We start from the raw sequence: 23,208 nt of genomic DNA on the forward strand, positions 1-23,208 counted from the left end.
CTGGTGTCAGGGGGAGTAGCCAATCCGTTTCCATAAAACACATCACGATGGGCCCACAGCATTTAGTCACCCCGCTAGAGTAGCTGATTACACAATCCGCGTCCCACTGGCAGATGCGCGTCTACCCACCTTTCATTATACACATGGAATGCATGCACCTCGATTCAAATATTTAAAACAGTGGGCCCGCTTTCGGACGGTGGATGACCTAAAAATAGACACGGATTGCATACTGACCATTTCAGTACCGACGTTGCTACTGATGGGTGCTTTGTGGCCCCACCATTATGTATGTATTTTATCTAAGTCGTTCGTTCATTTTACCAGCTCATTTCAGGGCATGAGCACAAAAACGAAGTAAATCCAAATCTCAGGTGGAGGACACCATCAGAAATTGTGATGATTGAATGCCCACAGCTAAAAACTTATTGCATGCCACAAAAGTTTTGGATGAAGCTGATATTCGTTTTTTTTTTTTCCCCTTCATCCAACCCTATGTGACCTAATCAACCGTTAGGATGGCAAATAAAAGTTACAGTGAACTTTAGGAAGTTTTTAATGATGCACATTCAATCATCACTGTTGTCATGTGGAGTAGGCCACCTGAGATTTCGATCCGCCCCAACCTTTTTGTCTCGTGCCCTAAAATGAGTTAACAAAATGGATGGACGGCGTGGATGAAACAGATATATTATAGTGGGGTCCACCTAGCACCAGACAGTAGCAACGTCCACGCTTGCCGAGTCAGCATGCAGTCGGCGTCCCCGAAAATATCATTGAATGATCACATAGATTCGAACGTACGGTGAGCACATGCAACTAACATACTCTCTAGATGTATGGGGCCCACTGCCGTGTGAATGCTCCCCAACCCATCATTTAGACGCAGGAGTGTCAGCAGGCCGGAAAATGAGTACACAAGGATGGCCCGACATGGGCTGGGCATTATGGGTGTGGTTTAACAGGTGCGCGTGCGGGTTTAGGTTTTCGTTTTTAACTTTACTAGTAAATGAGCGGGTGTGGTACTACCCTAACCTATCCCTAAGTCCCACCCAAATCTAATAATATATAAGAATAAATATATTAAAATAGTAGACCATCTAAATCAAACTTTCCAAATGTCTATTTCAATAGCAAGATGTAGTGAGAAGATAAGTATGTTTGGCAAACAACATATTTGCTTCTCTTATCTTTTGTCTCTCATGATACCCCTCTTCAACAATTTTTAGTTATGATGAGCGGGTCCATAGTCGAGAGCTGCAAATGCTAAACATGACTGTAATCTTCACAGTGGATGCACTGCAATATGCTGAAAATGGTAGTTTAGTGAATCGGCGAGTGCTTTTATAAGGATGCTGACTGCATACATGTATTTTGTAGTATCTGTGAATTGTGTAATCAGAGTTGCATTGGAAAGACGGTTCTGTTATGCATTGTGCCCTACCTTTTGGCTGTAATTTTTATCGGTGAAATTAAGGTGGTTGTAATTGTAAATAAGGGAATACATTACTCTTGTTTGATTTGAATATCTATCAATGTTGTTTGATTTGAATATCTATCAATGTGTGATCACAAACAATGGGTATGATGTGAATTAAATGTGACTTTAATGTGGATTTAAAATGGAATTGAATTAGATTTTGTCTGTATTCATTGCCCTTAAAATGATGGATGATGCTCACAAGGGAATCGGATTGTGTATTGAGTAACTCAGTACGCTAAAGGGTACTGAGTTGATGTGTGTCTAGTGTTGCTAGTAAACACTTTCATAACAAATGCAATACACCTTCTGTTTTGGTTGATTGGTGCCTGCCTAAATTGGGCGGCTCTATTGGACCCGTGGTGATGATGGATCACATGGATGTCACCCACTTGCCTTTGAACTGTAGGTTCCAATGCTCTAGTTGTAAGAGGGTGTTTGGGCCACAAGTGTGGTATTTGTCCAATGATTTTATAAGTTGTCACAACCAATTGGTGTGATTTGGACTTGTGACTTGCCTGCTCGACTGGAGAATGGGAACCTTTTTTCATCCAACCTTGCTTTGGATCTAAGGCTGAGGATCTAAGGGCATTTTGAAATTTGGATGCTGACCTTTCTTTGGATTTAAGGCTAGGGATCTTAGTGCATTTTGAAATTATGATGCTCATGAGCTCCTTTGGGTCTTCCATGTGGAGGTATATGTGAATTGCTTTAGGCTACATTTAGATGCAAAAGTGAATTGAATTGCACAACAATGACATAGTTTAAGGTTTTTCATATGAAGGTATGTATGACATTGCTTTAAACCGCATTTGGATATAGAAGTGAATTGAATTGTACTTCAATGGCAGAGTAATCCTCAAATCATGACTACATTCATTTCAAGTCCAGCCTGAAATAAGCTCAATTATGATTTGGAGTTTAATCTCCTGATGATCTTATCTTTTACATTGGAATAAGCGAGGCTTTAAGCATTTCAATGATTGTAACAACTAGGAACATTTTAAACTTTTTCATTTCATGCCCAGTAAAAATTATCTCAACATAAACTTGAAATAAAATTGCATTCAACGATTTTGTTTCACCGTACATTTTTTCAATAATTTTCTTAACTAAGAACAAATGCAAGTATGGATTGAAAGTTGAGTAAATATTGTGATGTTCACTGTGATGTATTTATCCTATCCACTCCGTTCACCTATTTTACCATGTAATTTAAACACTTGAGGCTAAAAAATAATCATATATAAAGTTCAAATGGACCACCCCACAGGAAACAGTGTGAGTTGAATGTCCACTGTTGAAAAATTCTTTAGGCCACTGAAGTTTTGGATCAAACTTATATATGTGTTTTCCCTTCTTTCATGTCTTTATGATATTATGAACAGGTTGGATGACAAATAAAAATAACTGTAGGGCCTACCCAGGGCCTAGCAAGGTTTCAACGGTGGAAATCATTACTCGTACTGTTTCCTGTAATATGATCCACTTGATCTTTGGATATACTTAAATTTTGAGCTGAACAACTTAAATTTGCTGTAAAAACGAATGGACGGTGTGGATAGACCACATACATTTAAGGTGGGCCCAACTAAGTTCACTCAGTATGATAATACGCACTGCGCAATCCGATTTCTGCTTAGCGAAGATAGCAGCAGATCCTTTTACGTTTCTATTTGCAGAAGAGAGAGAGAGAGAAAGAGGCTAACGGCGTTGGTTACGCTGTTTGGAGGAGGGAAGTGGCCCCACATCTCAGAGCCAATAGGCTTCTGCCACGTCAACTCAGTACCCCTTATGGTACTGAGTTACTCAGTACACATTCCGATTCCTGCCCTTCTTCGAAAACAGGAAGTGCGTCCAAACGGGCCGTAGCTTGCAGTATCGAAAAACAGCTGCTTCGTCGATGGAATGGGAGTCGTTCTCTCTTAAAATGCATTGCCCATCACCTCCACCTCCTCTTCGTAGACTCCTTTTCCGAACCATCAACCTCCCCACCTTCCAATCCCGTTTCGGAATCCGGAAAAATCCCATTTTCATACGTACTGACCGACCCAAATGGTCGCCGAACGCCCTTCAGATAGTCGAATCAGCTCCTACGATCGATGCGGAAGTTTCCCGTAGAAGAGCTGGTTTTGATTCCAAGCTAGTTTTGATTAAGTACTCCTCGATGCTGCAGGACTGCGCGGCGAAGAAGTCTATCGACGATGGAAGAGCGGTCCATGCGCATTTGTTGAAGAGCGGTGCGGACCCAGATTCCCATCTTTGGAACTCTTTGGTGAATATGTATGCTAAGTGCGGCAGCGTCGTCCGCGCGCGGCGCGTGTTCGATGAAATGCCTCAGAGAGATGTGGTTTCTTGGAATGCGTTGATTGCCGGGTTTGTAGAGGAAGGAGATGGTAGCGAGGGTGTTCTTTTGTTTTGCAAGATGTGCAGGGAAGGGATTCGGCCAAATGGGTTTGTTTTCGCCACGGGTTTGAAAGCTTGTTCAAAGTGTTCGGACTTGGATTTTGGGGAGCAGGTGCATGGCAAAGCGATAAAATTTGGGTTGGTATCAGATTTGTTTGTGGGCTCTGCTCTTGTCGATCTCTACGCTAAATGTGGAGAGATGAAGCTGGGAGAGAAAGTGTTTTTCCACATGCCTGTACACAATCCCGTTTCTTGGAATGCGTTGCTTAATGGGTATGTTCGGATTGGTGATGAGGAACAGGTCCTGGAGTTGTTTTATAGAATGACAGACTCGGAGACAAGACTGAGCAAGTTTACTTTATCCAGTGTTCTTAAGGGCTATGCGGGTTTGCAAAATGTGAGAGAGGGTCGAGCAATTCATTCTCTGTTAATTAAGACAGGATCCGAGCTCGATGCATATTTGAGTAGTAGTCTTGTTGACATGTATTCAAAGTGTGGATTGGCGGAGGATGCATACAAGGTCTTTGATAGAATAGAAGATCCGGATGTGGTCGCTTGGAGTTCTATGATATCTTGTTTGGATCAGCAAGGATGTAGTACTCAAGCAGCCGGACTTTTCAGCAAGATGGGAAGAATGGGTGTTAGGCCGAATCAATATACTCTTACTAGTCTTGTTAGTGTGGCTACTGATATTGGTGATCAGCAATATGGTGAGAGTATCCATGCTTATATTAGGAAACTTGGATTTGATATTGATATTGCTGTCGGTAACGCTCTTGTTACAATGTATATGAATTTTGGGGCTGTTCAAGATGGTTGGAGGATGTTTGATGCTATGACAGATCGGGATACCATTTCATGGAATGCTCTTCTCTCAGGATTCCATAGTGGCAACGGCTGCATGGAAGGGCTAGGAATTTTCAACAGAATGCTTGTGGAATGCTTCAGGCCTAACCAGTGCACATTCATCAGCATTTTAAGGTCATGTACTAATCTCTCAACAGCAGGCTATGGGGGTCAGGTTCATGCGCATATCATTAAGAATGGCCTCAAGAATGATTCTCTTGTAGGAACAGCTCTTGTTGACATGTATGCAAAATGTGGGTGCTTGGAAAATGCTTTTCTAGTTTTAAAAGGATTGGATGAACGGGATGTGTTCACTTGGACAGTGTTTATCAGCGGATGTGCACAGACTAATCAAGGTGAGAAAGCTATTGGGTGCTTCCGCCAGATGCAACGGGAAGGTGTGAGTGCCAATGGGTTTACATTTGCGAGCTGCTTGAGAGCTTGCTCGAGTATTGCATCTTTAGAAAATGGTCGCCAACTTCATTCTTGGGTCATTAAATCCGGGCAGTTAGGTGATGGATTTGTAGGGAGTGCACTGATTGACATGTATGGGAAATGTGGGTGCTTAAAAGATGCAGAGGCAGCCTTTTCTGAATTAGTGCAGCGAGATACAGTTTTATGGAACACCATAATTTGTGGGTATTCACAACATGGCTATGGAGAGAAGGCTCTTAAAGCCTTTCAGTGCATGGTAGACGAAGGCATCAGCCCTGATGAGGTTACCTTTGTTGGTGTTCTGTCTGCTTGTAGCCATGTGGGTTTAGTTGAGGAAGGGCAGAAGCACTTTGATTCGTTAAGTACAGTTTATGGAATTACTCCAACAATCGAACACTATGCTTGTATGGTAGACATCCTTGGTCGGGCAGGGAAACTCGACGAGGTCAAACACTTAATTGAGAAAATGGCACTCGTTCCCACTGCCTTGATTTGGCAGACAGTTCTTGGGGCTTGCAGAAGGCACATGGATGTCGAATTTGGGGAAATTGCAGCAGAGAAACTCTTTGAAATAGAGCCACACATGGACTCAACCTATATATTACTATCCAACATTTATGCAGCTGCGCACAGGTGGGCTGATGTTGTCAAGGTCAGGGCATTGATGTCCAGTCAAGGGGTGAAAAAGGAACCTGGCTGTAGCTGGATTGAGGTTGATGGTCAAGTTCATGTATTTTTGCCACAAGATGGCTCACATCCAAAGACGAGGGAGATATACCGGAAGTTGAAGGAACTGGGGGAGCAACTAACTTTAGCTGGGTATATTCCTAATACGGATCATGTGCTCCATAATGTTGCTGAAGCTGAGAAAAAGGAATGCCTTCTTTACCACAGCGAGAGGTTGGCCCTTGCTTATGGCCTAATAAGCACAAAGCATGGAAAATCGATCCGGATTTTCAAGAATCTCCGTATATGTGGAGACTGCCATAACGCAATCAAGCTAATCTCAGGCATCATGAACAGAGAAATAGTTATTCGTGATGTTAGCCGTTTCCATCACTTCCAGAATGGTTCTTGCTCTTGTAGGGATTACTGGTGACTGTGTTTCCGAGATCTAATCGTGTTATTCAACGTGGTTCCTGCTGATGATTCAATGGGCAGCTTTCGTATTGCTGCATTTTGAGCTTTAAACCAAAACCACGTGCTCTTTTTGCTGGGCATTGACAATTGCAGGTTGGTCTTCTATTGTTGCTTCTTCATGCTTTTATGTATCTTATATTGCGACAATGCTATAGTCAATTAAACTTTGTTCCTATGACCATTGTCTTGATGGTTTTTCATTTGTTTCTACTTTATTCATACTTTTGTAGTGAACTGATCTGAAATACTCTAAAGCCCAAGGATTATCTCAAAATAGGCTTCTGTTTCTAATGCTTGTCTCCCTATCTTCGAAAGGGCATCCATCCTTTCTAAGGGATTGGAGATTTTGTGTCTGCTCTCCTCGTTTGTCTTGGTAACACTAACCCTTCAAAAATCTCCATGGCAACATAATATTGAATTTCTATTTATAAGAATTATAATACTGAAATTTGTCTAGATGCAATTGAGGAAGCAGATGAATGTTTTCCAAAATAAGACACTTCCTTTTCTCTGATTTTATAGGCCAACACATTGGGAGTGAAAGCGAGCCCGATTGCCAACTATTGTAGTCAATTTCTTCATGACTCGTAGGAGCAGTGTTCAACGCGTAGAGGTATGAAGCTAATTAAATTGCTACTTACTATCATGCTTCTGGTAATGAGACTATTGCTGCAAAATAGAATTTGAAACAAAGGATAGAGATACCTGAAGTGTTCCTAGCTATTTGGTTTATTTTCATTGAGCGATAGAATGCATTTTTGTGCTGATGCTGTTCCTGATTCAAATGTGACTAGAAAAGGTAGTCTTTTAATTCCCTTTGCCATCAGGTAGTCTTTTAATTCCCTTTGCCATAACTAGAAAAGGTTTACTCTTCCAAAAAAAAAAACACTAGCAAAGGTTTAAAGTATTGGCTGAGACCAGTATGTATCATGTGATGCATACCAGTTTTGGTCCCAGGCGATCCAATACATTGCCCGCAACCATTATACAGGGGGTGAATCCCTGTATCACCCATGTTCCCGTCGACTCAGTCCAACTTGGCCAAGTATTGGCTGAGACCAGTATGTATCATGTGATGCGTACCGGTTTCAGTCCCAGGCAATCCAATACGCTGCCCGCAACCATTAGACAGGGGGTGACTCTCCCTGTATCGCCCATGTTCCAGTCGACTCAGTCTAACTTGGCTAAGTAGGGGTGAAACAGACTGAGTTGTGCCCCTTATGACTTGCCTGGTGGATGGCTGTCTGGGACCCACTGTGATGTGTCTGAAATCCATACTGTCATCAGGTTCACTCACCCCACCCCCCATTTTTGGCTTTGAGCCCTATAATCAGGCCTAACTTGAAGTCAGGTGGGCCACAACACAAGGAGCAGTGACAGAGGGCGCGCACCATCGAAAAATATCAGACCTTGTGTGGCGCTCACTGTGGTGTTTATATGCCATCCAACCTGTTCATAAGGTGCGCTCCACCAGGATGAAAAGGATGCCTGAAACATCAGACCAATCCCAAACTTAGATGGACCACCCCACCTGATTTGAAGGTTTTGGGAACAATTTTACATTGTTTCCTATGGTGTAGGTGACCTGAGTTTTTTATCAGCTTGATTTGTGGCACCTCTTATCTCAATGGTATGGCATACGTGATGCATAGTATGCCATACACATCACTCTGGGCCAACAAAAATCTCCATGGTATCAAGTCACTGTATTCAAAATCATTTCGGGGAAACCTCACAATGTATGGGCAAGGAGCAGCACCTTCCTTCCCCATCGCTGCTGCTCTTATGCTGAATCTCTTCTTCTAGACTGTAGTAGGGTCGCCTTTTTTTGTTCCAAATCATTTTTTTATTTGCAGAAGTAGGTCACTTGTTTCTTTTCACCATTAATTTTTTATAATTGGCTAGTGGAGACTCCTAGTCTTCTGCCACTCTCTCCAGGTACTGTTGCCAGTCTTTCGACAGTTGCATAAGAAAGTGGTTGAGAAGGCAGAGAGAAGCATTCATTTAAATATTTGAGGCAGAAGCCTCTACAGCTTGTATAGTGATGTTGCTCTGCCATCCTACCCTCCTTTTTCTGAGAAAAGTGAGAAATCAGAACAAAGGGAAGGAGTTCCTAATACAGAGCCAAACGACTGACACCTCTGTTTACCAAAACATCCTAATACCATTTGCCTCTCTCCCAACGCAGACAAACAAAAATGTTTAGCCTATAGACAATATCCTGAATTTCATTGGATAGTAAGCCAATTCCCATGGCTTGAGCCTAGTGGGTTCCCCCATGAAATGATATTGTTCTTGCTCTCCTATTGTAGATGCGCTCGTCATGGTTCGAGGAAAGCATGTGGACAATCACCAATGTATCGATTACAGGCAGCATTGAATGGGATATGGATGCCGTCCACTCCAATTATTGACATGATATTCAACTTGGACATTTCCTGGGGTCAGAAGGTATGATTGCTTCCACAATCAGGTAAGAAGGTTGCAATTTAACTTGCTGCCTCTGGTCTAGAGTCCCTTAAATTCTTTTTTTTATACTATCTTATAATTGTTCATTCTTTAAAATAGCAGGGTTCTGGCATTGCCCACCCACAACTGGAGAACGAAGATCGGAATTGTATGCAGCAATCAGTACCCATTTCTATCTCGCATTTCTGTTATTTACCGACTCTATTGAGAACCCCCACCAATGTGAGATGCACACGTGCCAATGTGGCATGCATGCGAGATCAAAGCTGGGCCAACCGCGCAATGTAGATGCCATCAAAATGCACTGTGGAATCAAAGCCAGGCTTTACATTACATGCATTGACCATGTAAGTTTGGAGTCTTAATTATAGTTATGACCATGCATGTTACGGACCGTGGGAAACCTTCTTTTACTTATATTGTGACTAATTCCCAATTCCAAATTATACAAAATGATGTACAAGTTCTCATTTGTGCATGCTTTCTCCTTACCTTTTCTTGGTTTTTGATTTCTCTTAGTTTTCTGATCAGTTATTACTGGGTATCAAGTGGTTGGCAGTGGGCGTTAGAATCCTTTCGGACTCTTGTGTCTGGTGCTTATCATATGCAGTGGTGAACCGTTGTATACAGAGGGTAGCCTCGCAAAGACCCAGCATGCTGAGAGTTCTTGTGCAATGTGGCTAGCCTAAAGAGAATGATTACGATGGTGCCTTGACCTGTATCTGCTCTGTTGTGGGGCTTTCAGTTTGTACAACTGGGCCGATTGATCCGTGACCCACGGTTGACAGATATTCCTCGCTATGGATGGTCCTTGCACCAATAGTCTCCCAAAGTCCTAGCCCATCTGTTGATCTGGAAAATAGATGGTGGTTAAGAGAGAGCTCGCGGCCTGGCTCGGGTTCAGCCCATGCTTAATCACAGGTAAGGCCAGGGCCTGTTTATTTTGGCCCATCATGGGCTTGGTTGTACAATTTACTATTCAAGCCGAACTGGGACCAACCTCGGCTCGGTCTCGTCTGGTCTGGTCTGGTCCATTGAGACAGTCTTTTGTACAGCGTTGGAGGTCTAACAAAATGAACATGAATGTCCCTGATTTCACCCAAATACTTTCCAACCTCTCAAACAAGCTACTTTGGGCTTGAGAAACTGAGATGGTTTTATTCCATAGTTTATGTTAATGGGCGCATTACAAATGGATTAATGTGGTCACTAATCCCAATTGACCAATCAATGGTCCACCTTTTGATGTAAGGATCTAAAATCTACTTGTGAGCTAATTAGTATTCTCATATCCACGAACAGAGGAAGCCCAAATCACATGGCATGCAGCAGGAGAAAAGCAACACCTGAGGGTATGCAGAATGTAAGCTAGCTAACAGGAAGGATCACTAAAGGAGCCATGGTTCGGTAATCTAGACCACTCATCTGTTGTTTCCCAACATTGATGGATCCTGTCCCAGAAATCTCATTGATGGTACACAGACATAGCTAAGAAGAGAAATACAGCAATGGTACAATACAACTGAAATTTTTCCTAACATCAGTGGCTAGAATATCACTATCTGATTTGTGGAATGATTGGGACGCAACAGACCAATGGTCTGGATTGTAGAACCGTGGGCTTGTTTTTCAGAATAGAAACCCATGCACACTGTGAGAGGGCGTGGATTAGGTGTTACCTGGGTAACAGCTTAGTGGGTGTTACCCTCACCGTAGGTCCCACCTTTATAATATTTTTTATATCCCCTCCGTCCATTCGTTTTTCTAGCTCATTGTAGGACTCCATCCCAAAAATTAAGCACATCCAATTCTCAGATGGACCACAACACAAGAAAGAGTGATGATTGGACTTTCACCATTAAAAACTTCCCAAGTCTCACTTTAAACAGATCCATAATGTTTATTTCTCATCCAACCCGTCGATATGGTCAACCAGAACTGGATGAAGGAAGAATAAAAATATTAGCTTGATCCAAAGCTTTGGTGGCCTACAAAAAGCTTTTAATGGTTATTCACCACTTTCCAGTGGTGTGGTGCGCCCTAGATTTGGATCTGCTTAGGTTTTGGGATAACGTTCTTAAATGATCCGACAAAACAGATGGGTGGTGTGGATATGAAACATATCCATCAAGTTGTGCCCCACACGGTAAGGGTAACACCTGCTAAGCTGTTGCCCGGGTAACAGCTAATCCGCTCCCATACTGAGAAACCAGGCACGGACGCTGTTTAATGGCTCAGCTAAAAGAGCAATCCTCTTTCACAAACTTCAGCAACTCGACGTTAAATTGTCGCATGTAAATAAAATACCAGAAAAAGGGCCAGTCTGCTCATCATGTGGGGGCCCACCTCTAACAAAGAAATGGACGGCCAACAAGAATCGGTCAATAGACCACATTGTACACGTGGCCTCCCACCAGATGGGATGACCGCCCTGATTTCTTGTAATCTACGCCTTGGGCCCGTCCAATGAGCTGTAAAGACCTCTCAAAGGTGGGCGCGGATTTGGTGAGGCAGGGGGTAACAGCTCAGTGGGTGTGGCCCTGACTGTGGGCCCACCTCAATGTATCTGTTGTGTATCCACGCTGTCCATTTGTTTTGACAGTACGTTTTGAGGCTTGATCTAACACATGAGGTAGATCCAAATCTCAGGTAGACCACGTCACATGAAAATGTCCACCATTAAAAACTTAATGACCCACTATAATGTTTATTTGCCATCCAACCTGTTAATTAAGTCACAAAGACTTGGAGGAATGGAAATTACAAATAACAGCTTGATCAATACTTTTTGTGGCCCCTAGAAGTTTTTAATAGTGAATATTCAATCCTCACGGCTTTGTCTTATTTTTGGGACCATACCTTGAAATAATCCTACAAAACAAAGAGATGGATGGCATGGATATTAACACATACATCACGGCGAGTCTCACATTAGTGGAGCATCTATGGTGCTACCCCAATAATAGCAATGACGGTGGGTGTTTACATCCATTTTCGGTGCCCTAACATGGTCCAGTAAAAAATTCTCATGTGGTGACACTATGTATTTGGCACACACGGAAGTCATACACGCACCAGAAAAGATTTTCGTTTGATTTTCCTTCGGCGTTATGCATTCTATTACTAATGCGACAGCACAGACCCTTATGCATGCCTTTAAAGGGATGGATCGTCATATGCCACATGGCTACAATCAACATGCCCATTTAATGAGGCAGCGTACCCAGAACAACTATAAAAGACATATAGAGAAAACATATCTTATTACATGTTTGGCAATGACACCTTCAATGAAGCTATTTCTCACAATCCTTTCAAAATGAAAGATCTTTTCAAAGATATTCGGAGAGCCAATATCGCTCGAAAAGGTTCGAAATATCAGGAAATTGAGCTAATGTCCAAGCCAATCCAGCTTTGTTTTGAATCCAAGTCTGAAGAGACAAATACATCGGCTCGATTAAGTTTCTCTCTCTGTACATTAATAGAAATAAATGAATGAGAGAGCTGGATGAGAAGGTCGATCTGACCGATAACAAGTCAGTATTAGACAGATCTTGACTATCTAACACCTCGAAGCAAAAGGAGCCAGAGGTGGGCCACCAGATGAGTGACCATGATCAATTTAAGATCTGAGATCAGCTCCGATCCATTTAGTGGGCCATGAATATCTCCACGAATAATCAGCTACAAAAAGAAAATTCGAGAAGCCAACAAGCCTTGAGTTTAGTTAGAGTTCTTTCTTTCCAATGCAAGCCAGCAGTTCTTAATCAATTACAAAGATTTTCATATCTAAAATTGTGACATAATCGTGAAGGATATAAAAGCAATAAGGAAGTCTAGAGAGGGGTTTCATCGCCTCGACAAGCTATAAAAGGAGTACACGAAAAAGAGCTCGAGGCTGCATGCCAAACACATCTGTCTACTTTACACTTACCTTTTCATTATTCTAAGCCTAGCCTAATTCTAACATATATTGCTACTACATAATGGCTCCTGTTACAGTATCTCCGAAGTAGAGTAAATGTTTTCAACCTTAAGTTATAGAATTATGATCAATTAAGTTCCGATTTAATTGTTCATACTAATCTAGTAACATCTAATTAACCACTGGCCTCAATTGTCTAGTCTAATAGGCCTATTGGGTACTTATTTTTTCTTTTCGTTTATTTATTTGTTTGATTATTACTCTGTCAATTATAATGAATCATGCATTTAAATATTAATAAAATCGATATTTTTTAGTCTTTTTTAATTTATTTGTACATTTATATTTACTTGAGATCCTTTCACAAATCATCTCAACAGAGAACAAACAATGGCTGATAAGACAATTAGATCTCATATCAATGAAATCTTAAGCATGCAGATTCCCATCTATTATTACAAGGTAAAATGAACTCATTCAAAATACTAATCCCTATCCTTTTATAAATTATCTCAACATATCACAAACAGTTTCCAATATATACATCTTAGATAATACTAGCAATTCAATTAAACATCTGAGCATAATCGAATCTAGCATGCTCATGCATCATATGAAAAACCAACCCCGGCCCTCATTTACACAAGTCGTGGCTTCATTAGATTCAATTGACAGCAACGGTAAGACCTATATTGATACCTATGTGTTATATATCCAGGCCGGCCATCCAATTTTTGATATCATTTTAGGGCACATGGGCTTTGATTATTAATCATCCAAACATCAGAGGAACCACACCATAGGAAGCAATGCTGATTAACAATTAAAAACTCTATGGGGACGCAAAAGCTTCGGATAAAGCTGATATTCGTGTTTTCTCTTCGTCCCACTCCTCAAACGTACCTCGCTCTGCCACGTGCGAGCAGTCCGTCCCGCTTGTAATTTCTCCAAGTCAAGCATGTTTCCTGTGTGAGAGACTCACGACGACCTGTAAGGCGATTCGCGGGAGGAAAGATTGCGGAGGTGAATCGCCTCACGCTGGCCATCATCATAGACAATGGAAAAATGGATCCAGCCAACCATTGCTACGGATCGTGAAGATTAACTTACACAGATACTATCCAGCCACTTATCATGATATCTGCACTCGTATCAGAAAAATGAACGATTTATAAAGAAAATAACCAACATTCTAAATTATTGAAGATCCATGGCTCATCAAACCATCCTGGATATTTTTTCATGATATATAACTCGGATTGCCACTTTCACATGGTTCCGATATTGTACACGTATGCAAGTTTGGCAAGCGAGACACGGTTCAACTGTTCAATATCTCCTCGCGCGAATCGCTCTAGTATTTCAACGTACTGTAGAAATCCCTCTTACACTGCAAGTCTTCTCCGAGAGAGAGAGAGAGAGAAGAGGAGGAAGAGGGAGAGGGAGAGAGAGAGAGAGCAATGGCGAGGAGAATCGAATCCATGATTCTGCTTTTTGCTCTGCTAATCTCATCGATACCAATCTCACAATCCTCTAAAAAACCAAATCCAATTGCTAGAAAAGAAGACGTTCCGTACATAAAATGCCAGGTCTGTCAAAAACTGGCAAGTCAGCTCTACCAGCAAGTCAACAGAAAACAGGCCCAGATCTCTCCAAAGAAGGTTTGATTTTCATCACAAAAATCCCATCTCTTTTATCCCAATCGATCTGTTTTGATAATTGGTATTTGGGTTTTTTTTTTTTCTTTTCTGTCATTTCTCTCTCCAAAAAAGGTGTTTTTCTTTATAAAAATTCGATTTCTCGTTCCTAATTGATTTGTTTTATATCTGGGCATCTGGGTTTTTCCCCATTGTTTAAGTTTTATTTTCTTTTAAATTGATGCTATGATAGATGGGTTTTTGGTTTTTTCTTTTTTCCAAAATTCTGCCTTTTATCTTTCCGAAAAGGGTGTTTTTCTTAATAAAAATTCGATTTCTGTCTTAGATTTGGTTTTATATATGGGCATCTGGCCTTTGCCGATTTTCTTCAAAATTTCTTTTATTTTAATAACTTGATTGGATATTTCTGTTGTAGTCAATTTTCTTCGGTAGATATATAGGTATGTTGATTTTTCTATTCTTTAATTTTTATAAAATTTTCTCTCTCGAAAGTTGTTTCTTGAATAAAATTTTAATTTTTCTATGTTTAATTATTTGATTTTATAGATTAGTATCTGGGTGTTCTCTCTTTTCTAATTTCTTTCTGTTTTCTTTGGGATCTCCAAAGGTGTCTTTTGCATATAGAAATTTGAATTTACTATCTCAATGGATGAGATTTGATAGATGGGCATGGCAGTTTTTCATTCCATTTTCAAAATTTTAATTTTTTCTATATTTAATTGATTTAATTTTATAGGTATCTGATTTTCACTCTTTTCTAATTTCTCTATGGTTTTCTTTGGGATCTCCAAAGGTGTCTGTTGTGTATAGAAATTTGAATTTCCTGTGTCAATTGATTGGATTTGTTAGACGGGCATTGCTGTTTTTCCTTTTCTATTTTGTGATTTTTTTTAATCTTATTTGATTTGTAATTGTAGATGGGTAATTTTTATTTTATTTTATTTTATTTTATTTTTTGTTATTATTATTATTATTTTTTTGGTTTAGATTTCAGAGTTTCAGATCATCGAAATTACGGAGAACATCTGCAATTTGAAGAAGGAAGAAGCAGATTGGATTCTACGGATTGATATTGTGGAAAAGGGAGATACCTTGGAGGTAAGAAATACTAAGCTATTATAGTTTTGGATTTCTAAACCCACATGGATTATGATTTACATAGAATGATAGGTTTTCTTATGTTTATCTATTCACATTATCTTATACATTTTTGTCTCTGGCACGACAATCTTGCTCTACAGAGGTTTGTATAGCCCTTTCCATCTTGACACAAGCAAATGCACTAATGTGGCACACATATGCTAGATCCAAGCTGACCATCGTGTGGGCTGCACTCATTAGATCTTCTGGCTCAATAATCAGGCTCTTTCATTGCTTAGGTGGGCTACAATATGCAGGACAAACGGATGGCTCTAGCCAAGTAGTTATCCATTTGGTCTGTACGCTGTGGTCCATCTGAGGAATTAAATGGCCTGATCTTTAGGCCATATGATCTGATTAGTTACGCCGATTGGATGGAATACTTGGATCTCACACATAAGTACCACATTAGCACGTGTATGTGCATGTATGTGGACATGGCTCCATGCAGGTGTGGGCATACCAAACCTCTGTTCTCCAACTATATGATTTATTTATTTTTTTGAAAGGTGAGAAACACACACACACTACCACCCCACACACGCATGGGTTCTCGAACCCTTGACCTCAGATATGAGACACACAGTGTCTACCACTGAGCCAAGAGAAGAGACCCCAAAAGAATAGATGGTCTCCAACTATATAAAGTCAACCCCAAACCACTTAAATCTCTCTCTCTCTCTCTCTCTCTCTCTCTCTCTCTCTCTCTCTCTCTCATGCTTCACTTCTGTATTAATATAGACTAGTATTGATATGATTGTGTTGTGCTTCACATAGAATACATTTTGTAGTTTTGCACTATATTATGTTAAAACTGACATAATGCGTGAACAACATTCATCCAAAAAAACAAAATGGAAGAAGAAGACTAATATAGCATGCTTGCATTATGTCTTCACTATATTGTGGTAATGCAAACAGTAAGTTATAACTCTATTATATTGTAGATCTCATCTCCCCAATATGTTAGGTTGCTAAATGTAATGAAATATGTTAGCTTCCCAACACATGTTTATATAGTTCAAAAACTCTCCCACTGTTCCATATTGATATTATAAGAAAAAAAAATGTAAAGGATCGGGCATCAGAATTGTTTGTTTATTTGTGAGGCTCAAGCTTGTCAAAGTTTGTGGCATCCAATGTATCTGAATCAGGCAATTAACTGGATTTATCTTTGACTCGTAAAATTTGTTACAATTTGTGGAATTCAATATCTTACAAAGGTCGACAAAGGCATTCTATTGGATTGGGATTGTCATCATCATCATCATAGCCTTGCTTGCACTGTAAAACCAGGGCTCAGCTAATCCCTCAAAACTAAAGGTCAAGGGATCAATTATCAGCATCTCATTTCAATTCCGCCGGGGGGGAGGTGTGTATTTTTGAACCATCGTTTATTGTTGAAAGACAATTCATGTTGTTGTTGTTGTTGGGTATCTTTACCAAACCCTTTTTTTTTTTTTTGGGGGGAAGAAGAAAGAAAACAGTCATCACCAACAGCTTTATGGGTTCTCTTTCTCCAGTCATTCCTATCCAATGCCCGGAGTGTATGGTGATGCGTTCAGATAGTGATATGATATGTTGAACCGTGTATTTTTGAACCATCGTTTATTGTTGTTGTTGTTGGGTATCTTTGCCAGATAGTGATATGATATGTTAAAGACAATTCATTTTCTTGTTGTTGTTGTTGGGTATCTTTGCCAAACAACACCCCCCCCCCCCCCCCCCTCCTGCATTTTCTAAGGCTGAACTCAATAGTCACGTGTTAAGTCATTCTTATTTTACTTCATGAACTTCTTTTTCTTTCTTTCTTTTCTTTGTGGATGTACTTCCTCATTAAGAAGTTCCTGTTTTCCCCCTTCTCAACGAATATTGATCTGTAAAAGAAAGTCCAAATGATTGAGAGAAATGTTTCTGTGCTTTGATTACACACAAATCAGCAACAAATGAAATTTAATAATAAACGATATATATAGAGGAATGCTCACCTGCGCACCAGTTCTCACGAGAACTCGTAAGAACTTTTTCACAACTCATCACACGTGATTTGGGCCAGAATTTTGATTTCGTTTCTTTTCTGGCTTAAGTTAAGGCATCCTCCTCCTTGAGCCCTATTTTAATTGTGGAATTTTAATACAGTGGCTGAAAGAATTTTGGGTGCAGATCTTTTTGCTGGTTTGGTTACTTAACCCACTTTCTCATATCAATTTCCTCCTTTCTCCAGCTTGTTGAGCAAGACGTTGAAGGGCAGTGTAACTCGGAATGTAAGACAGTCGAGCGAGCTTGTCAGGAGGTGAAGTTTTTGTGCTTCCTTTGTCTTATTCTTATTTCTTGGTGGTGGATGAATAGATCCAATCCCATGTGTGATATCTTCTTTTAGGAAAATTTAGCTTCTAGTATAACTCGGTTTTTAGATGCAAGACATGCTTAATTAGCAGGTAATTGTACCTGGTGTGATAGGCATGCCATATGAAGTTAATTCATTGGAAGAAATTTTCCTTGTTTTCAGAATAAATGAATTTTTGGAGATGGAGGGTGAAAATTGCTTCATTTCTTTAAACTTAACGTAATTGTGAACAGTTAGATATTCACTTAAAATTGAATTTGAATAAGCTTGATTTGTTTTTCTTGTCACATTCTCAATATTTATTGTCTTCATCTGCTTTTCATTTCTTCAAACTCACTATGTTGCAACCGGATAGATCATCCACTTAATTGCAATGGGCTTTATGTGTTTTTCATGATGGCAATTTCTCAGTACTTGTTGTGTCCATACGAACTTGTTTGTTTCGTCATGGAAGATTTTGAATCAATCCAAATATGAAATCTTCATTACAAACTCATGATGGATATCTGCCCAAACTCATTGCAGGTAATGGGATATTATGATACTGATGTCGCTGAATTTCTCTTCAAAAGCAAACCTCAGATTGATTCGTTGGTGAATTTTCTCTGCGATGAGCTTAGTAAAGCATGCTTTGTCAAGCCACCTCCAGTTCCCAAGGTAACTACAATCTTATATTTCATATTGTTTTGAAATCAACTCATTGATTGCAATCAACCTACGAAATAGACTATTAGATAGCGGTTGAGTTTAATCAACCTATGTAATAGTCTATTACATTGCACTTGTGGGAGTTTTGTGCTCTCATTGGTAGTCCCAGACCCGGATAAAGGAGGGCTGCATCAGGTTGGCAGCTGGCATCAAACTTATGCCACAACTTCCATCATGAATCTGAAAAAATATGACATTCCAAAATAGAGTGGAAGGCAGAATGCTCAAAAGCTCTCTTTGAGATTGTTGACCTTTAACCCAGAGACCACCATGTAACTATCTTCCTTAGGTTGTCCACCTTCCTAGCATCCGCATCACAAAATAAACGAGTATCCTTGGCAGATTGAAGATGCAAGATCTGGAAATTTGCATTTTCCACTTCGAAACCAGAAAACAATCCCAAAGTGTGGCCCTATTCCATCATCTTGCTTAAAGCTTACACATGTGGTGCATGGATTAATTCTTCTTCTTCTTCTTTTTCTAGTTTGCACATAACCTCATTCTTTCTTTACCTATATGATGCAGGACAACTAACCACTTGCTCTAAAAGTTCGAACTGATGGAGCATGGCAAATTAATCCTTTTATCTAATCGCTTTATCTCATAGCCCAGACCCCACATCCCATGGGTTAAGACCTCGGTCGAACCCCCCTCGTGGGCCCCACATCACATGAGTACTGCCTCACACAGGCCACCCACCCCTAGTGTGCCCCTACATCCCACATGCTACCCCACTCGAGTTCGGTGTGAAAATGCCCCTGCATTAATTACCCCCAGTGGGGAGTCTTGAACATGAGACCTCCCACTCTAATTTCAATTTGGTGCAGGACAACTAACCACTTGCTTTAAACGCTTAAACTAATAGAGCACGACGAATTAATCCCTTTATCTCATAACTCAGGCCCCACATCTCATGGGTTAGGACCTCGGCCGAACCCCTCTCGTGGACCCCACATCACATGGGTACTGCCTCACACGGGCCGCCCCACCCTGAGTGTGCCCCTACATCCCACAGGCCACCCCACTCAAGCCCGGTGTGAAAATGCCCTTGCATTACTATATCTTGAATCCACACACTCGTGACAATGAGGTCTGTATCTAGAATCCATTTCCCTGCCATGAATGCATCTTGAGGTTTTGAGATGATATTTCCTAAACATCAGCCGTAATCTTGCACGGGCCCTTGATTAAGCTCATGGGTCTAAAGTCCCTCAAGCACCCTACACCTTCGAGCTTCGGAACGATGGCTATGAAAGACGACCTTTTCCCCAAAACTCACTTAGGAACCGTAACAAATCGTCCTTAATCATCCCCCAAAAGATTTGGAAGAATGCCATTTAGAATCCATCCACGCCAAGAGCTTTGTCCCCTTCCATAGAATCCACCGTTGCTTTGACCTCCTCCACATAAAATGCTCTTTGAAGATCATTGGCTTCCTCAGGAGAAATCTGATTGAATCGGAGAAAAATAAAAATAAAAAAAATCTGATTGAATCGGAGGTTATCCAGACGAGGGCACTCCCAACCCTCATCCAAAAGAAGATCACAAAACTCATCTTTTTCTTCAACTCTGTTCCCTTCCACCATCACACTGTTAATCTTGTTGATCTGAGACTGCACACTAGCAATGCCATTTAAAAACTTATTGTTCCTGTCACTTTCTTTGGGCAAAGTTGCACGAGAGCATTGTTTTCATTTAATCTCTTCCTCCTCGAGCCACTTCTTATATTCTATGGATAGGTTAGACCGCCTAGCCTTCTCCTCTGCCGAAGCTTGACCTCCCTCCTTCAAATTGATTGATTGGATTTCTTGAAGAATAGAGGCCACTTTTGGTTCCCACTTCTGGGGGAAAAAAAGAAAAAGAAAAATGATTGATCTTCCCTTTCAAGAGCTTAAGCTTGTGGAACAATTTATACCTGCAAAGCCCAATGCCTCAAAGGAGCTTCCACCACTCCCTAACAAGCTCCGCTAACCCCTTCACTTGAAGCCATGGCAGCTTGAACGATAAAGGTTCAGAGCCCCAATTCTCTTCATCCACCTCCAAAAGGATCGGACAATCACCTCCAAAGGGTTTAGAGTCTGTTTGTGTGTTTAGGATTTAATATATTCTAAGGTCTTAAATGCATGTTCCGCGTGTTGCTTTCTTGGCTCCGGCAGAGCCTGACAGAATATGTCCGGCTTCCTGATGATGGCTTGCAGAGCTCCCACCCTCATTTAAATGTTCTGAAACTAGGAAACATATTTGTTTTGTAAAACCACCCATGTAGAATTTCTCTGTTTATGTTTTTATTCTTGTTCTCACTTCTATTCAATCAGTTTTTTTTCCCCGCTGAACAACCCTAGTGGGGTACAGATTCTTGCTTGTTGTGGATCAGTTTTCTCTCTCGAAACATCATACCCAGTTCATGTCTCACAAGGATAGTCCCAAGCAATGCCTTCAATGAATGTTCAAGCTGGACATTCTTCACATGAAAACATCTTCCTTTGCAATTTGAGCGGCCATTACTTGTGAGCATCTGTTCTGATTCTAAGGTTGCTGAAGTTTGAAACAACTGCCTCCCCTCTCAATTCAGCGATGAAAACTTGCAGAAATGTTTAGGGACAACTAATTTGCAGAAATATCTTTCAAAAAAAGGGGGAAATTTTGCAGAAACGTTTAGGGACAACTATTGACACCCACCCGTATCAATTTGAATGCTTCCATTTTCCAAATGTACTGTTTCAATTCCCCAAAATGGAAGGTGGGTGTGTATGCCAGTCAATCATAGAAAGGTGAATATATTTATTTCCCACAACAAGGTCTTTTAAACTGTCAGATTCATAAACCTATTATGTCAATCTATGCACTCTTCCTGCCTCACAGGATAGGATCCCAGGAGAACCTTTTCTACCAAAGTCATCAAAAGACGCTGAAATGGAAAAGATTATGAGGTCAATGGAGGTAAGTTCTCTCTAATAGATAGAAATTTAGAAATTGACTGCCATTAGCATTTTGTCCACTTGATTTGACAGTTTAATCTGTGTGATTTACTGTCTCAGGGCATGCCGGGAGCACCAGGCATGAAGATGTATTCAAAAGACGATCTGTTGAACATGAAAAATTTTGGGGATGAAGATGGCGACGAAGATGATGAGGATGATGATGGCTTCCCTTCAAAATTGGTAAATAATGCTTGCCTATGAGTGCTGCTAATGGGACTTGCATGAGCAGTTCTTACGTTCTGATGCGGCATGCATGCGACACCCAAACTGCCTCGTCAAGTGTCACACCATCATTTAGATGTCCTGGCCCAAAATGTTGGGTAATTCTGCCCATTTGTGGATCACCTTTGAACTAAAAAGCTGGGAATTGGTCTTTCCTTTTGGAAGAGTGCCTTAGGTCCCATTTGGAGGCACCCTTAAGAGCTCTTGATGCCTAAATGCCATTTTTTTGAGCCAAACTCATTTTCAAGTTGGGTGTTTGGATGCACTTTTGTAACCCACCTTTTATCCCCTGCTGGACAAATAGGTGTTAAAAATCCCACTCGCCAAAAACCAATTGGATTGGTTTTCAGTGAGTCGACATTACGGACCTTCTTTTGCTGAAACTCCCTTTTGCCGAAGTTGCATCCAAACAGGCCCTGGATGAGGCACGCCTTTTTGCAGTCCACTTCCAGCATACATGTGTGATCCACCAGATGAGCAGACCAGCACTAAGTGCACCCTGCATGATGAGGGGCTTGGACCCAGTCAGGTCCACATTTTTCAAGAAAGATGCAGGCTTTGCTTTTGTATTTCCACCAAAGCTTCTGTTCAAATCATCAATCTGATCAATGAAAACATGACCCGTCTCTTTTCTTTTCAGGGGAAAGTCCTGAGTGATAAGGAATCTACCGAGAAGAATTGGAAGCAGCGGATTGTGAAAGGGCTTAAAGACACTGGAGCGGAGATAAAGAGGCGTGTAAACAAGGCATCAGGTTTGATACAGGAATGGTGGAGGGGAAAGAAAGCAGCTTCTAGGCCTTCGAAGGCCGAGCTTTAGGACCCGAGAGTTGGAACTGCGGCCCATTTGAGAAGTAGAGCTTCTCTTACCTTCAAGCCATTCTTAGAAATTGATATATTTGTCACCTCCAAGAATTATTGAAAATTTTGTTCAGTTTTGGTAATATCTTAGCCACCCATTTGAATCAGGACCATTATTTTCGTCAGAACCAAACTGTGAATGGTTGATCTGCTTTTGATTTGTGCCTGAACTGTTGACGTCCAGGTAACTACTGAGTCAGGCCTGGTCCTAGTCATGAGCTGTGGGTTTATGAAATTATTCCATGAAATAGCCACATAGCTTCAGCTTTAGTTTTAACAGTTTTCTTTGTTTGGATTGCTTTCCTTCAAATTCATGATTTGGAAGTTTTCTTGCTTGGCTGACCGTCTAATCAATGGTGATCAAAACAGATGGTCTATATCAATTATATGAATAACCCCCCAAAACGAACGGCCCATATTGGAGTCAAATACCTAATCTGGAATATTCATCGTGTGGATCACACATTTGGCTGCCTGTAAGAATCATTTTGATTGGACAATTATAATCATCTGATTGAAAGCCATTGAAAGGGGGTGGTCATCTCATCCCAAATTGATTTATCTAGATTTGTTCATTCGACATGTGGGCCCCA

General features: G+C 40.8%; 1 protein-coding gene across 7 annotated transcripts; it reads left to right on the top strand.

The window, feature by feature from the left end:
• Positions 1 to 3,318: 3,318 nt before the first annotated feature.
• Positions 3,319 to 22,892, top strand: LOC131217180 (pentatricopeptide repeat-containing protein At3g24000, mitochondrial). 7 transcript variants are annotated; one of them, XM_058212038.1, is made up of 7 exons: positions 14,119 to 14,362; positions 15,347 to 15,457; positions 17,724 to 17,792; positions 18,372 to 18,503; positions 21,417 to 21,494; positions 21,593 to 21,715; positions 22,398 to 22,892. In XM_058212038.1, exons 1-7 carry the CDS (start codon positions 14,162 to 14,164, stop codon positions 22,572 to 22,574), a joined length of 891 nt encoding a protein of 296 aa, XP_058068021.1. In that variant the 5' UTR covers positions 14,119 to 14,161; the 3' UTR covers positions 22,575 to 22,892. The 7 variants fall into 7 exon arrangements, with proteins under 7 accessions (XP_058067984.1, XP_058067966.1, XP_058067993.1 ...); XM_058212001.1 differs by lacking the exons at positions 14,119 to 14,362; positions 15,347 to 15,457; positions 17,724 to 17,792; ... (2 more) ...; positions 21,593 to 21,715; positions 22,398 to 22,892 and adding exons at positions 3,319 to 6,400; positions 6,538 to 6,680; positions 6,830 to 6,920; positions 8,620 to 8,780; positions 8,876 to 9,267; XM_058211983.1 differs by lacking the exons at positions 14,119 to 14,362; positions 15,347 to 15,457; positions 17,724 to 17,792; ... (2 more) ...; positions 21,593 to 21,715; positions 22,398 to 22,892 and adding exons at positions 3,319 to 6,400; positions 6,538 to 6,680; positions 6,830 to 6,920; positions 8,620 to 8,780; positions 8,879 to 9,267.
• The last annotated feature ends 316 nt before the right edge of the window (positions 22,893 to 23,208 follow it).

Source organism: Magnolia sinica, chromosome 1 (genome assembly GCF_029962835.1).
Source record: "Magnolia sinica isolate HGM2019 chromosome 1, MsV1, whole genome shotgun sequence".
NCBI classification, from domain to species: Eukaryota; Viridiplantae; Streptophyta; class Magnoliopsida; order Magnoliales; family Magnoliaceae; genus Magnolia; species Magnolia sinica.